The sequence below is a fragment of the Phacochoerus africanus genome, chromosome 10 (assembly GCF_016906955.1).
Source record: "Phacochoerus africanus isolate WHEZ1 chromosome 10, ROS_Pafr_v1, whole genome shotgun sequence".
Taxonomy (NCBI): domain Eukaryota; kingdom Metazoa; phylum Chordata; class Mammalia; order Artiodactyla; family Suidae; genus Phacochoerus; species Phacochoerus africanus.
The window spans coordinates 104,372,313-104,386,489 of NC_062553.1; the positions used below are offsets into that span (position 1 = coordinate 104,372,313).

A 14,177-nucleotide genomic window follows, 5' to 3' on the forward strand; every position below is an offset into this window, starting at 1 on the left:
TGTTTGTTTACTTGGATTTTGGTAGAAGAAGAGTCTTAATGCAGAACTTTAATGAAGTTAATGATTCAAGAGTTAAAGAATGCACTAGAGTGTATCAGTGCCCTGTGTATGCATCTGCATAAATGAACCAGCTTTCTAAAAGCAAGGAAGGAAAGACCTGGCTACATTTGGGCAAGCAGTTGTTTCCCACACATAAACTAAGATCTTTCCTGCATGTGTGGGAGTGAGTGAGGGGAGGCAGGCTGTCACACTCACAGGATTCCCCGGAACACACCTCTCTTCTCTCCCTCTCACATTATGCACATTATGGTTTTAGCCACTATCTAGAGAAGTAAAAACAAACAGGACAGGCACATGAAAACACATACCAGAGAGCCACTGCTGTACATCTAAAAGTAACAATACCTAAAAGTCTATTTCATTAGATTTTGGAACACTTTAATTAGAATAAAAAGAAAATACAGTAAATTTCAGTTTATTCAAGATGATTGTAGAATAAAGATTATTAAATTACTAAGAATTTGAAAAATACCTGTAACTACAAGGACTTCCCAACCTTTCCAGGCCATATGGGTCTCCCCTCTGAACCCTTTTGAAGCCTGTTTTCATTTTTGGTACTCAATCACATACAGCCATTTTTGCTATGTAAGTTTCTCTTATGTTTGTCTTGTGTCTTTGACTAGATTGTAAACACTGTGAAAAGAACTCATGTCTTAAAATTTCCCAAGATGCTCAACAGTGTGGGCTACATGGAGGTATTCATTCTACACTGAATGAGTATTTTTTTTTAATTAAAGTATGGTTGATTTATAATGTGCCAATTTTATACACTGAATGAATATTAGTTTACATTTGGTCTTTCTTTGCTTCAGAAGCGCTTCACAACTTTATACTGATATAATTACTTTGAATATTTTTTACCCTATAACATAATATATATTAATGAGATACATGAACTTTAACTGAAACCATATGCCCAAAACAAAATTTCTTAAATCATTCTTGACATCAAATTTTTAACTCATATTGTTTCATTTTCTTAGAATCATGTTCTAGAATTAAAATTACCATTATTTATGATCTATAGTTAAAAAAAGGTGAGATTTAATGTTTCAAGCAAAGAATATAGTGGAAGAGAGAAAAATGAGGTATTAAAGATTTTTAAATAATCATGTTTATATTGGATTCTAAGATAAGGAAGAAACCATTAGAGATTTTCCCCACAAAATTTTACTCCACAAGTCTTTGTAGACTAAAGAGATAAGAGCTGAGGGGACTCGTCATAACCACCAAATATTTTTCTTTCTTTTCAAGGAGGAGAGGAGAATTCTTTGAGCTTATAAGAAAAAATCAATTCAATTTGGAAGATCCTCATCAAAAAGAGTTATTTTTGTAAGTAGGATTACTATCCTTAAAGCATAAGTAGGATTACTATCCTTAAAGCAGAAGTTTTGCTACCTAATTAATTTTGTTGCAGTTATTTGTTACAGTTTGATGATCTCAGAGGCTGTCAGAATTCTAAAGAATGTCATACAAAGGGCTGAATATGAATATTTACTTGACCTAAAAAAAGCATCCTAAAGATTATGAGAGCAAGAGGTGGCTGAGAAGTGTTTACTTCTCCTGCATGATGGCAGAGTGGCACTGTCAGAACTTCAGGGTTTCTGTTTCCCCTCACCGATACCCCCATCCCTCCCTTCCCGATGTAGAGACCATCTTTTGCTGCCTTTGCCGTGACAAGAACTGGATCAATAAAAAAGAGCAAAGCGTCAATAATAAAGAAAAGATAGACACAGCAATACTAAGGACTGTGCTCTATTATAATTTTGTAACCATTTCTTAAAATAGACTGATACTATTTCACATGCAAACAAAGATGCAAATTATAAGGGAACATTACACAAATGCCCAGATGTCTGTTCAGTAGAATCATGCTTCACTTACAGAGTCTCAACACGTTTCTCAGAACAGTGCCTTAGAAAAGTACAGACATGCCACTGTGATTCATGAACAGTTTCTCTCAATAACAAAGAAGAAAGCTGACCTCAGTTCCAAGTCTGTGCCACAGTTTTCACTGTTCCACTCACCCAACTTCTGACCTTAGAGAAGCACTCCAGACATGTAGCACTCACTGGAGTCACCTCTTCCACTCTTCACTGTCCAGGTCGTAGTTAAGCTCATACAGGTGCACAGTCTTCTCTGAGGGAGGCAGTTTGTATTGGCAAATGTTACTGAAATCCTCATGATTAAAATATCTCTGTACTCATTACTTGCAAGGGAGTTGGTACAAGAGGTAGACTATAGGCAGTAAGACATTTTCTTTGTGGCCTTGGATGGTTAGGGAGAATGTACCTATAGGGTGAGTTTTCCTAGAGCACCAGGTGATACAGTCCTTTACCTTGAGTGTTTCAATATGACACTGATGGCCTTTTTGCCTATTTCTTCAAACAAGTTAAAGGGACTAGATGGCACATAATTGGATCTGAAATTGGAAAACACTGTGCTAAAGACAGAAATATTTTCATGCAATAAATAAAGCACTGAGTCTGTGGAACCTTATCACTGACTCTAGAGTCCAGCATGGTTTTCATCTTCTCTACCAAGAGAAGGAATAAGAGTACTATCCTATCCTTTTCCTCTTTTTCTTCAGAAGATACTGTTCAGTAATTCAAAGGTTTTTCATATAGGGTCACTACACATGTTGAGTAAATTAGGATAACACACCATAGCTATTGCTGTCATAGGACCTTTATCAATAGGATATCTGATGTTATCCTTTAATGGTTAATTATTGGCAATAAATGTGTTTTCATCATTCTGTCACTGATGATTGGAAGACCAGGATAAAAAAGTAGTAACAGACAGTTTTTTGCCCAAAGGTTAATAATTTTTCTCCTTCCGCCAATCTGGAGCTAAATGAGTTTGAAGACAAATTCTAGTAGTTCACTGGGTATCCAAAAGAATGATACTGTGATATCACTGCATCAGTCCTGCTTCTGTATGGATTCTGTATCTGGTGGGTTTTTTTGTTTGTTTGTTTGTTTTTTCATTTTTTAATTGTATGACTGCACCTGCAACATACAGAAGATCCCAGGCAAGGGAGTGAATCCGAGCTGCAGCTGTGTCAACACCAGATCCTTTTACCCGCTTAGCTGGGCCAGGGAACAAATCGCCACAGTGAGCCCAGCCACTGCAGTCAAGATTCTTAACCCACTGTGTCAGAGCAGGAACTCCTGTCTCTTTAGTCTTGATAAACTGTCATCCTGTAATTTAGAGGATTTTAATTTTTTTTATTAGTAACTATTTACCGAAGGTTTATATTCTCATAAAGTAAACAGGAGTATTGGGCTTCTTTTTCCTTTAACAGGGCAATGCTGATGACAGCTTGTGATCTTTCTGCAATTACAAAACCCTGGCCAGTTCAACAACGGGTATGTGCTTAGTGGGAATAAAAGTAATAATTAAAAAGTCTAAATAAGAAATATCTTTACTCTTTTTTTAATTGAAGTATTGTTGATTTTACAGAGTTGTGTTAATTTCTTCTGTACAGAAAAGTGATTCAGTTATACATTTTTTATATTCTTTTCTGTTATGGTTTATCATAGAACACTGAATATAATTCTCTGTGATATACAGTAGGATCTTGTTGATTATCCCCTCTATATATTATAGCTTACATCTGCTAACCCCAATCTCCCTTTCCATTCCTCTCCCAAACCCTTCCTTCTTGGCAACCACAAGTTTAGTCTCTGTGTCTGTGAGTCTATTTCTATTTTGTAGATAGGTTCATTTGTGCCATATTTTAGATTCCACATACAAGTGATATCATATGGTGTTTCTCTCTCTTTCGGACTTAATTCACTTAGTATGAGGATCTCTAGTTGCATCCATGATGCTATGAATGGCATTATTTCGCTCTTTTGTACAGCTGAATAGTATTCCATTGTATATATATACCACATCTTCTTTATTAGTTCATCTCATACAACTCAACAACAACAAAAAAATGAACTCAATCAAAAAATAGGCAGAAGACCTAAATAGATAATTCTCCAAGAAGAAATACAGATGGACAACAGGTACATAAAAAAATGTTCAGCATCACTAATTGTTAGAGAAATACAAGTCAAAACTACAATGAGGTACCATCTTACACTGGTCAGAATGGCTATCATTAAAAGGTCTACAAATAATAAATGTTGGGGAGGTCGTGGAGAAAAGGGTATAATTTAAAAAGATACACGCCACCCCTATGTTCACAGCAGCACTATTCACAATAACCAAGACATGGAAACCACTTAAATGTCTTTATTCTTAAATGTAGCTTTTGAAGTATTTGTGGAACTTTTCATCTAAATTTCAAATAGTATTAAAAGCATATAATTGCACATAAATAGGTTTTCTTTTTTCGAAGACTCGTTAACACTTAATAATACCTGTAAGCTATATTAAGAGAGCATCCACATTAACAAAGCAAAAACCTAGCTGCTGATAAAGTTTAATTTCAGTACTACTTTTGACTCAATTGGGGTTTTTTTTTTTCTTTAGCACATCGTTTTAATAACCTTAAAAAATAGGAGAAGCAAATTTATTTTTTTTTCTACGGTTAGCCTACTAGGCTATACCTCAACTCTAAATAGACATTAACGAGTACAACTTAAACATTTCTGGGGCTTATATAAGACATGTTGATATAAGATGTCAGGAAGGATCTGATCAGGGCCTGTGGCTGGGAGGCTAAAAATACATCCTCTCCCTAAATAAGTAACTGCCATAACATTTTGCCAGAGGCAGTAAAGGCCCTAAGCTCAAAAAGGGGGTAGGTAAACCTGCAATGATGTTTATATTGTTTTTATTTTTGAAGACTGCATTCTGAATCATAAATGTACTTACTACCTGAGATTATTGACAGTTGCTCTTGGTCATGGTTCTGGGCTGCATAGTCATGAAGCCCAGCAAAGACAGGCTCATCTCATGAAATACATGTTCTGGAGTTCCCGTGGTGGCTCAGTGGTTAATGAATCCAACTAGGAACCATGAGGTTGTGGGTTCGGTCCCTGGCCTCGCTCAATGGGTTAAGGATCTGGCGCTGCTGTGAGCTGTGGTGTAGGTTGCAGACGAGGCTCAGATCCCGCGTTGCTGTGGCTCTGGTGTAGGCCGGAGGCTACAGCTCCGATTAGACCCCTAGCCTGGGAACCTCCATGTGCCGCGGGAGCGGCCCAAAGAAATGGCAAAAAGACAAAAAAAAAAGAAAGAAATACACGTTCCGAGAAAACAAGATCAGAGATGCACTCTCCATGTGTCAAAGCTAACATTCCATAAGCACTCTAGGGATGTAGTCTTGACAGACCTTCCTGCTCCCTAATAAATAGGACTATATGCAAATTTCCCAATAGGAAAGAGAATGGCAGAGGAAAGAATTTGTCTTTTTATCTTTCTTCTGAATCAAACTCAAAAAAAAGTTCATCAGTGAAGTTGGGGTCCAGACATTAAAAGCAACACCATAAAAAACTGTACAATTAAAACAGTTTGGCAGAGCCTCCTCCCCTGCCCTCTTGCATCTCTCACAAGCGTCCTATCTTAATAAATCTATCTCTTGCCTATCAAAAAACAAACAAACAAAAAAAAACAAAAAAGTTTAGGGGAGTTCCTGTTGTGGCTCAGTGGTAACAAACCCAACTAGTATCCATGAGGACACAGATGTAAAAATATAAATGGCCTCGCTCAGTGGGTTAATGACCCAACATTGCCACAAGCTACAGTGTAGGCAGCAGATGTGGCTTGGATCTGGCATTGCTATGGCTGTGGCATAGGCCAATGTGTGTAACTCTGCAGCTCCGATTTGACCCCTAGCCTAGGAACTTCCATATGCCACAAGTGTGGCCCTTAAAAAGCAAAATAAAGCAAAACAAAAAACCAAAAAAAAAAAGAGCATTTCAAATAACTGGGGGAAAGATAGACTTTAATAAATAATGTTAGGATTGTTAGGATAATTTTCCTATCTTCCATAGCCAGATGGCAAAAGACAAAATTGGATCTATTCTGCATACTTAAATTCTAAATGGAGCATGGAGTTCAGTGTAGAGAATTAAACCACACAAGTACTAAGTAAAAAACATTTGTGGATTCTTTTATAACCAAGGAGAAAACTTCCCTAACTATGGCTTAATGAAACAATAGAGAAAAAGATTGACAGGAGTTCCTGTTGTGGCTCAGTGGTAACAAACTCAGCCAGTATCCATGAGGATACAGGTTTGATCCCTGGCTTTGCTCAAGAGGTTAAGGATCTTGCACTGCCATGAGCTGTGGTGTAGGTCATGGCTCGGATCTGGCATGGCTGTGGTGTAAGCCAGCAGCTACAGTTCCAATTTGACCCCTAGCCTGGGAACTTCCATATGCTGCATGTTTGGCCCTAAAGAGAAAGAGGGGAAAAAATAAGTTGCATCATTTGAAATTCTTTTCTCCCATTCTGTAAGTTGTCTTTTTGGTTTCTTTTTGGTTTCCTTTGCTGTGCAAAAGGTTGTCAGTTTGATTAGGTCCCACTGGTTTATTTTTGCTTTTATTTCTGATGCTTTCGGAGACTGACCTGAGAAAATATTCATAAGGTGGATGTCAGAGAATGTTTTGCCTATGTTCTCTTCCAAAAGTTTGACGCTGTCTTGTCTTATATTTGAGTCTTTAAGCCCTTTTGAGTTTATTTTCGTGCATAGTGTGAGGGTGTGTTCTAGTTTCATTGATTAGCTTGCAGTTATTACAGAATGGGAGAAAATAGTTTCCAATGATGCAACTAACAAGGGCTTAATCTCTAGAATATGTAAGCACCTTATACAACTCAACAGCAAAAAAGCCAACAACCCAATTGAAAAATGGGCAAAAGACCTGAATAGACTTTTTTCCAAGGAAGATACACAGATGGCCAACAAGTGCATGAAAAAATGCTGCACATCACTGATTATTAGAGAAATGCACATCAAAACTACCATGAGATACCACCTCCCATCAGTCAGAATGGCCATCATTAATAAGTTCACAAATAACAAGTGCTGGAGGAGGTGTGGAGAAAAGGGAATCCTCCTGCAGTGTTGGCAGGAAGGTAAGCTGGTACAACCACTATGGAGAACAGTATCGAGGTACCTCAGAAATCTATACATAGAACTACCACATGATCCAGCAATCCCACTCTTGGGCATATATTGGAACAAAACTTTCCTTTAAAAAGACACATGCACCTGCATGTTCATTGCAGCTCTATTCACAATAGCCAAGACATGGAAAAAACCCAAATTTCCATCAACAGATGACTGGATTAGGAAGCTGCGGTATATATACACAGTGGAATACTACTCTACCATAAAAAAGAATGAAATAATGCCATTTGCAGCAACATGGATGGAACTAGAGACTCTCATCCTGAGTGAAGTCAATCAGGAAGAGAAAGACAAACACCATATTATATCATTCATATCTGGTATCTAATATACAGCACAAATGAACCTTTTCCACAGAAAAGAAAACCATGGACTTGGAGAATAGACTTGTGGTTGCCTGGGTGGAGGGGGAGGGAGTGGGAGGGATTGGGAGCTTAGAGTTAATGGATGCAAAGTATTGCTTTTGGAATGGATTTAACAATGAGATCCTGCCATGTAGCAACTGAGAACTATGTCTAGATACTTAAGACACAGCACGACAATGGGAGAAAAAATTATGTACACATGAATGTGTAACTGGTCCCCATGCTGTACAGCAGCGGGGGGGAGGGTGTTGGGGGAAATAACGATTAAAAAAAAAAAAAAGACTGATAAATTTTATTACATGAAAAAATTAAAAAGAAAAATTAAATCTTTTTGCATGGCAAGGACACTATAAGCAAAGAAAAACAATGAGAAACAAGTAAAAATATTTGCAACTTTTATGTCTTGGATAGTTAATACCCTTAATATTAAAGGAGTTCTAAAAAATACAGAAGAAAAAGGCCAACAACATTGCAGGAAAATGGGCCAAAGATTTGAACAATAAGTTGATAGAAAAAAATGTAAATGGCTCTTATTCATTTGAAAAGGTGGGATGGATTGGGAACTCGGGGTTAGTAGATGCAGACTATATTGTCTTTGGAATGGATTAGCAATGAGATCCTGCTGTGTAGCACTACAAACTATGTCTAGTCACTTATGATGGAGCATGATAATGTGAGAAAAAAGAATGTATACATGTATGTGTAACTGGGTCTCCATGCTGTACAGTAGAAAAAAAATAATGTAAATTAAAAAAAGGTTTATATAAGAAAAAAAAAGGTTCTCAGAATGTCAGATAAAAGGAAAGGTACAAATGAAAACAACACCGACACAAAAGAACTTGTACAGAATCTCATAACAGTGTTATTCCTAGTAGTTGGAAATAGAAACAATCCAACATTTCTCAATAGGAGGCTGGATAAATGAATCGTGTATTCCTTCACACAGTGGAATCCTGCTCAGCACTACTGCTGAGCACTGATACAGTAGCCATAACCATACAGTAAATGTAGTAGTTAGCTACTGGGATGCACCTCAATAACACTACACTGAGCAAAAGAAACTGGACACATAGAAGAATACATACTGCATGTCATTTGTGTGATGTTCTAGAAGAGGCACAACTAATTGATAGTGAAAAAATTAGGATAGTGTTTGAGTGAGGAGGGAGGAAAAAAGGAGTGGGGAGGGAGGAAAAAAGGTACAGGGATTCACTGGGAAGAGGTCTGAGGGCACCTTCTGGGGTGAGAGAAATACTCTTATTTTTTGGATGGGATGTGTGTTACATAGTTACATGCATTTGTCAATACACTGAACTGTATACCCATATCTAGCAATTCACAGTATGTAAATTGTACCTCACTTGAAAAAAACACTGAGATACCATTTCTCAATTGTCCAATTGCAAACATCTAAAAGCTTTACAACATACTCTGTTGGGGAAGCTCTGGGAAAACAAGGAAAGCAAAATTCTGTAACTCTTTGGAAGTATAAGAATACACATAGTCATTTACCATTACTTCTACCATTACTGGCAAGAATATAAAAGACATTTACCAAGGCATTTTAGGGCTATTTGTAATCATAAAGACTGGAAATAACCCAAATGTTCATCAGTAGGGTACTGATTGAATAAATTGTAGTACATTCACATGATTAATTCTTTGCAAATGTTAAAAGAAATGAGGATTACCTTTATACTACTGTGGAGTGATTACAAAGATTTACTTCTAAGTAAAAAAGGTATTTATCTGAGAAGGGGGTGAAATATGAATATATGTACATATTTGCTTATATTTTAACCAGAAAACCAGAAGGATTAACCACAAAAAAAGTTATTTCCCACATGGGGCAGGAGGGAATAGGAAAAGAATCAAAAGAACAGAAATATAAGCTAGAGTTGCTTGCATGTACTTATTTGTGGATTTAATTAGGAACCATGTAAATTGTTTTTATAATTATAAAATACAAGTGAATCTTTAAAAAAAAATCGCCAAACCTTGAAAGTGAAATGAAACAAAATCACACGGAGATTTTAGTTGCAAAACCACACTGAGAAGGAGTATTTTATTCCAAGTCATATTAAAACAGTAATTTGACCATATAACCTAGTGAGATGTACACTAACAATAAAAAGAACTACCAGAAAAGCCCTTAAAACTTCAGTAATTATTAATGGTGATTTTATATATTCGGTCACCATTGTGGGTGATGTGGCATAAAAGCAAATGAGAAATTATTTTGGTGTTGTTAAGAAGTAGGATTTTCAGTGTGAGCAGAAAGATAAAGATCTAAGGTAGATAAGGTTTTTGTGTAGTCCTGAATTTGAAGAGGAACTATTGGATGAACTTAGGTGTATCTTAGTTCCATCCACTAAAAGGGTTTAAAAGTAAGATCACCCTGGTAGTAATGGACCAACCTTGTTACCCAGACTGGTTTCTAAGTACTTCAGTTTAAAGGACTGAGAGCTCCAACAATGCCTGATTGCAGTTCCAAAGCAGGAAATGTACAAGATGCGCCTAGAAGATCTTGCTATGGTAGAAAAGCAAGAAAGTTATCAGAGGCTGATAAAGTCATGTCTGAAGAACAAAGAAGCCAACTTAGTAAGCTCTCAGCTGGCCAAAATGGAACAATGTAATAAGCATTAATACGGATAAAATACATTAAATATGTTTAAATATAAGAGTTCAAAATAATAATTGAACAGAACCTTCCATATTATCTTTGGTGGAGCTTGAGAACCATGTTATTTTTTAAATGGTTGTTAAAGTGGAGAAAATCAGATATTTATCTTGCTTTATTTTATACAGGTTGTACTTTAGGATAACTAAGTAATTTATGTGGGAAACTTTATTGTATTTCAGCTATAAAGGAAAAAGAAATGATTGCTTTGCATATCACCTTTTTGTAGCCACCTGAATTAATGAATGTAGGTAAAGATCATGAAGGGTTGCTAGTATCACAAAGAGAAGTAACCAGGCTTTCAGGCTTTCTGTCGCCCTTGAAAGAAGTAGATAGCACTGCTTATAAAGTAGCCATTGCAAAAAAAAAAAAAAAAATTTAAATCTCTATCTAATCAAATGTCTAGATATCATTACTGGTTTATGGAAATACAAGATACAGAGAAACATTAAATTTCATCACAGGAATGCAGTGAGCAAAATCCAGACAGTGGGATACTGCAGGATAAACAACCCAGTTTATTCAGCAGCAACCAAAATTTTAAAACTTTTTAAAATGAGAGATGATTAAAAGAACCCTAAAAGGCGTGTCAGTCAGTCTTAGTATGTGGACCTATGTGATCCTGGTATAACAGGTATTTAAATATCTCATTGATTATGCATATAGATAGACAAATGGGACTTTTTCCCCACTAACTGCTGAAGCTGAAATAACATACTGCTTTTTTTCTGTAGAAGAAATAGAAGATCACAAACTCTGGGTTTTGTGCTTAGGTACACATTAAAACAGATAAAATATAATTTGTGTTACTCATTACTGCTTTATTCTAATTTTACTGATATGGCTGAAAGCTATGGATTTGGTAGATTTTATTATATCCATGCAAAGTCTGTTTTAAAGGATATGTTTTTAATTACCCAAACTTAAGCCTGTTATTGATTTTAGATAGCAGAACTTGTTGCAACTGAATTTTTTGACCAAGGAGACAGAGAGAGAAAAGAACTCAACATAGAGCCCACTGTAAGTATGAGACCTTGTTGGGAGGAATTATTCATGTTTTTTATTGCAGACTTTCTTTTCATGTTTTTATGAGCTATTAGGAACACAGTTTCTCATCATTTAAAAAAAGAGCTTTTTCTTACTAGAAGAATTATACATGTTTGTCACAGAAAATAAGCAAATTACAGAGGACAAAAAAGACTGAGTCATCATATTGTACCTATTTTTTGTAATTTGCTTTTTCCACTTAAATAGAATAAGGCACTTTTCACTCTAACAGATGTTCTCCCATTTATCATTTATAATGGTTACATGAAGTAGATATAACTATAATTTACTATTTGGTATAATGTTTGCAGAGTTCACTATTACAGAAAGCACCTTGGTGAATATCTTCGTTGCTAAATGTGGGCCATTTTTTTCATTATCTTGTTAGGATGTATTCCCAGAATTACTGTGATGTAAGGCCCACAGAATTTAAAGATTTTTTGGTACATACTGCCTTTTTGAATAAAGTGGGGAATCTTGAATACAAGAAGATTCTTCTCAAACCACTGGAGAAATTTTTCCTAGAAATGAAGCATAGTCTTTTTTTTTTTTTTTTTTGGTCAATTCAAGTGAACATTTATGAGCCATTATATGACATGGTTATGAGACCCCCCCTCCTCTGTGTACCATCCCCTCCACTCTGCTCTTTATCTTCAGCCAGGTACATCTTATGTGTCATTAGTCCTTTGCAATTATTCAGTCTCCTACAGCATAGTAGTAGGCTTGTTCAGAAGCTCAGAATCTTCTGAGAACAATGAGTCACAGCTAATGGAGAATTTGCTTCATCTTAAAACAAGCACTGAGACTTTGCCTCCCACAGAGCTGCTGGGCTCATCCGGTGCAGCAGTCACAAGTCCTTGGGAATAAGCAGCAGCGACATCTGCATAATCTTCACTCTTTAAGCTCTTGGAGTGACCTGAATGATAATCAACTCTGGCCTCAGTGGCTTCTTCCACAAAGCTGAGACTGTTTGATTCCATACCAGTAGACAATTTGAAAGCATGTGTGTTCTCCAAATACACATCAACAGTGGACTCTAGGTCAGCAGTGGACTCTAGGTCTGTGATCAGTTCTGTGGGTCATATGAGGAAAGCAAGAACCAGGATAAACAAGGGGGTTAAGACCAGGGCCTTCCTGAGCATGTGCGGTGGGGGGATGCAGGAGGCTGGAGAACATAGGAGGCGGGTATCTGGCCTTCCTCAGCTAACCCAGTGAATTCATCTTTTTAGAGCCAACTTGCATTGTGTTCTTCAAGTAAATGCAGATCTGTGTGTATGTCTCTGACTGTGTTTTCAGGATCTGATGAACAGGGAGAAGAAAAACAAGATCCCAAGTATGCAAGTTGGATTCATAGATGCCATCTGCTTGCAACTGTATGAGGTATTATAAAAATTACTAGACCTGTTAAACTTTGTGTTATGAATTAAAATCTGAGGTAAACTTGAGTGATTAATATCAGGCATTTATTTTTGCTTCTTAAGACACGAAGTAAAATTATCAGGGTTATTTCTTTTGCTAATGAACATGCTATTTATATTAAACGAGGAACACATTTTTAATTACTGTTTTTCAAAAACATTAATTCCAAAAAATAAGGGGAGTTCCTGTTGTGGCACAGCAAAAATGAATTTGCTAGTATCCTTGAGGATACAGGTTCGATCCCTGGCCTTGCTTAGTGGGTTGGGGGTGCAGTGTTGCCATGAGCTGTCATGTGTCATAGATGTGGCTTGGATCCTGAATTGCTGTGGCTGTGGTGTAGGGCGGCGGCTATAGCTCCCATCCACCCCTTAGCCTGGGAACTCCCATATGCCACATGTATGGTCCTTAAAAAAAAGAAAAAGCAAAACAAAACAAAACCAACAACATTCATTCATCAATGTGTAAGTACCTCGTGAGTGCCTGCTAAGTGCAGGCTCCACAAAATTTGTGAAGGGAATGCTAAGAAAAATTGTGTTCCAGTGCTACCCTCAGGTATACTGTGCATGTTCAATGTTAGCATATTCTTTTTAAGTCTAAATTTTGGCCTAAATAAAGAAAAATAGTTATCTAACTTTCTCTCATTGTAATAGTGTGGCTTTACTGTTGCTAAGAAGGTTTTTATGATGATTAAAAGAAGGTGGCTAGAGGAATACTGTGGTCCCCATTTCTATATGCCTATGGGCTTCGGGGGGTGGGGGTGTTGTTAATTTACTTACTTTTTTCTAAAGATATTCACCCTAAAACATCTAGTTTACTAGTTTAGATATTTATGCCCCCAAACAGAAAGTAGATGTCCTTGTCTTTAAAAGTTAAACAGGAAATTGTCTTAAGTTTTAATTATTTGGAAAAAGAACATTTATCATGGAGTTATACAGACTGTCAAGACCAAAAGAAACCCTAGAAATCTTCCAATCCAGATGTTTCACAGATTCACTTATTGAATCTGTAAAGTTCATCTTTCAGGAAGAGAGAATGTTTGTCCCAGTCAAATAAGTAGTTAGTAGGAAAACCAGTTCTCACCCTTAGAATCCAGTTCTCACCCTGGGTCCAGGGTTCTAGCCATCGCATGACTTTATAAAGGAGCTGTGGCTGATGAAGAAAAAACAGGAGAAAAGGTCAGGAGAGACAGCAAAAGACAACAGGACCAAAGAACACCAGGTGTTAATGCCTCTGTACTACTGTCTCCCCACCTTCCTCACAATCCCCTTGTTTATTCCCTTGTGACGTGGTTCAGAGCAGTTTCCCAATACCCTTGAATATCTCATTTCTTCCATAATAGATACTCTCCTATGGGTTACATTAAGAGTTCCTTAGTTGCTGATACCACTGTCTCTTTTTATTTTTTTCCCATGCCTGTAAATATAGTCAAAATAACAATCACATCACCCATTATGGATTTCATCCTTCTATATTTCCTATTTGTGCCAGGATTTATTTTATTTGAATCTGCTCTTAAAT

General features: G+C 36.7%; 1 protein-coding gene across 5 annotated transcripts in view; it reads left to right on the forward strand.

Moving 5' to 3' along the window:
• PDE5A (phosphodiesterase 5A) overlaps window positions 1–14,177 on the forward strand; it is a 147,356-nt gene that overhangs the window by 127,230 nt on the left and 5,949 nt on the right. For all 5 annotated transcript variants that reach the window (XM_047751695.1, XM_047751699.1, XM_047751698.1 and 2 more), the window contains 4 exons: window positions 1,315–1,392; window positions 3,368–3,431; window positions 11,139–11,213; window positions 12,537–12,620. In XM_047751695.1, coding sequence (XP_047607651.1) covers window positions 1,315–1,392; window positions 3,368–3,431; window positions 11,139–11,213; window positions 12,537–12,620 — 301 coding nt within the window. The remainder of the gene's footprint in view (window positions 1–1,314; window positions 1,393–3,367; window positions 3,432–11,138; window positions 11,214–12,536; window positions 12,621–14,177) is intronic.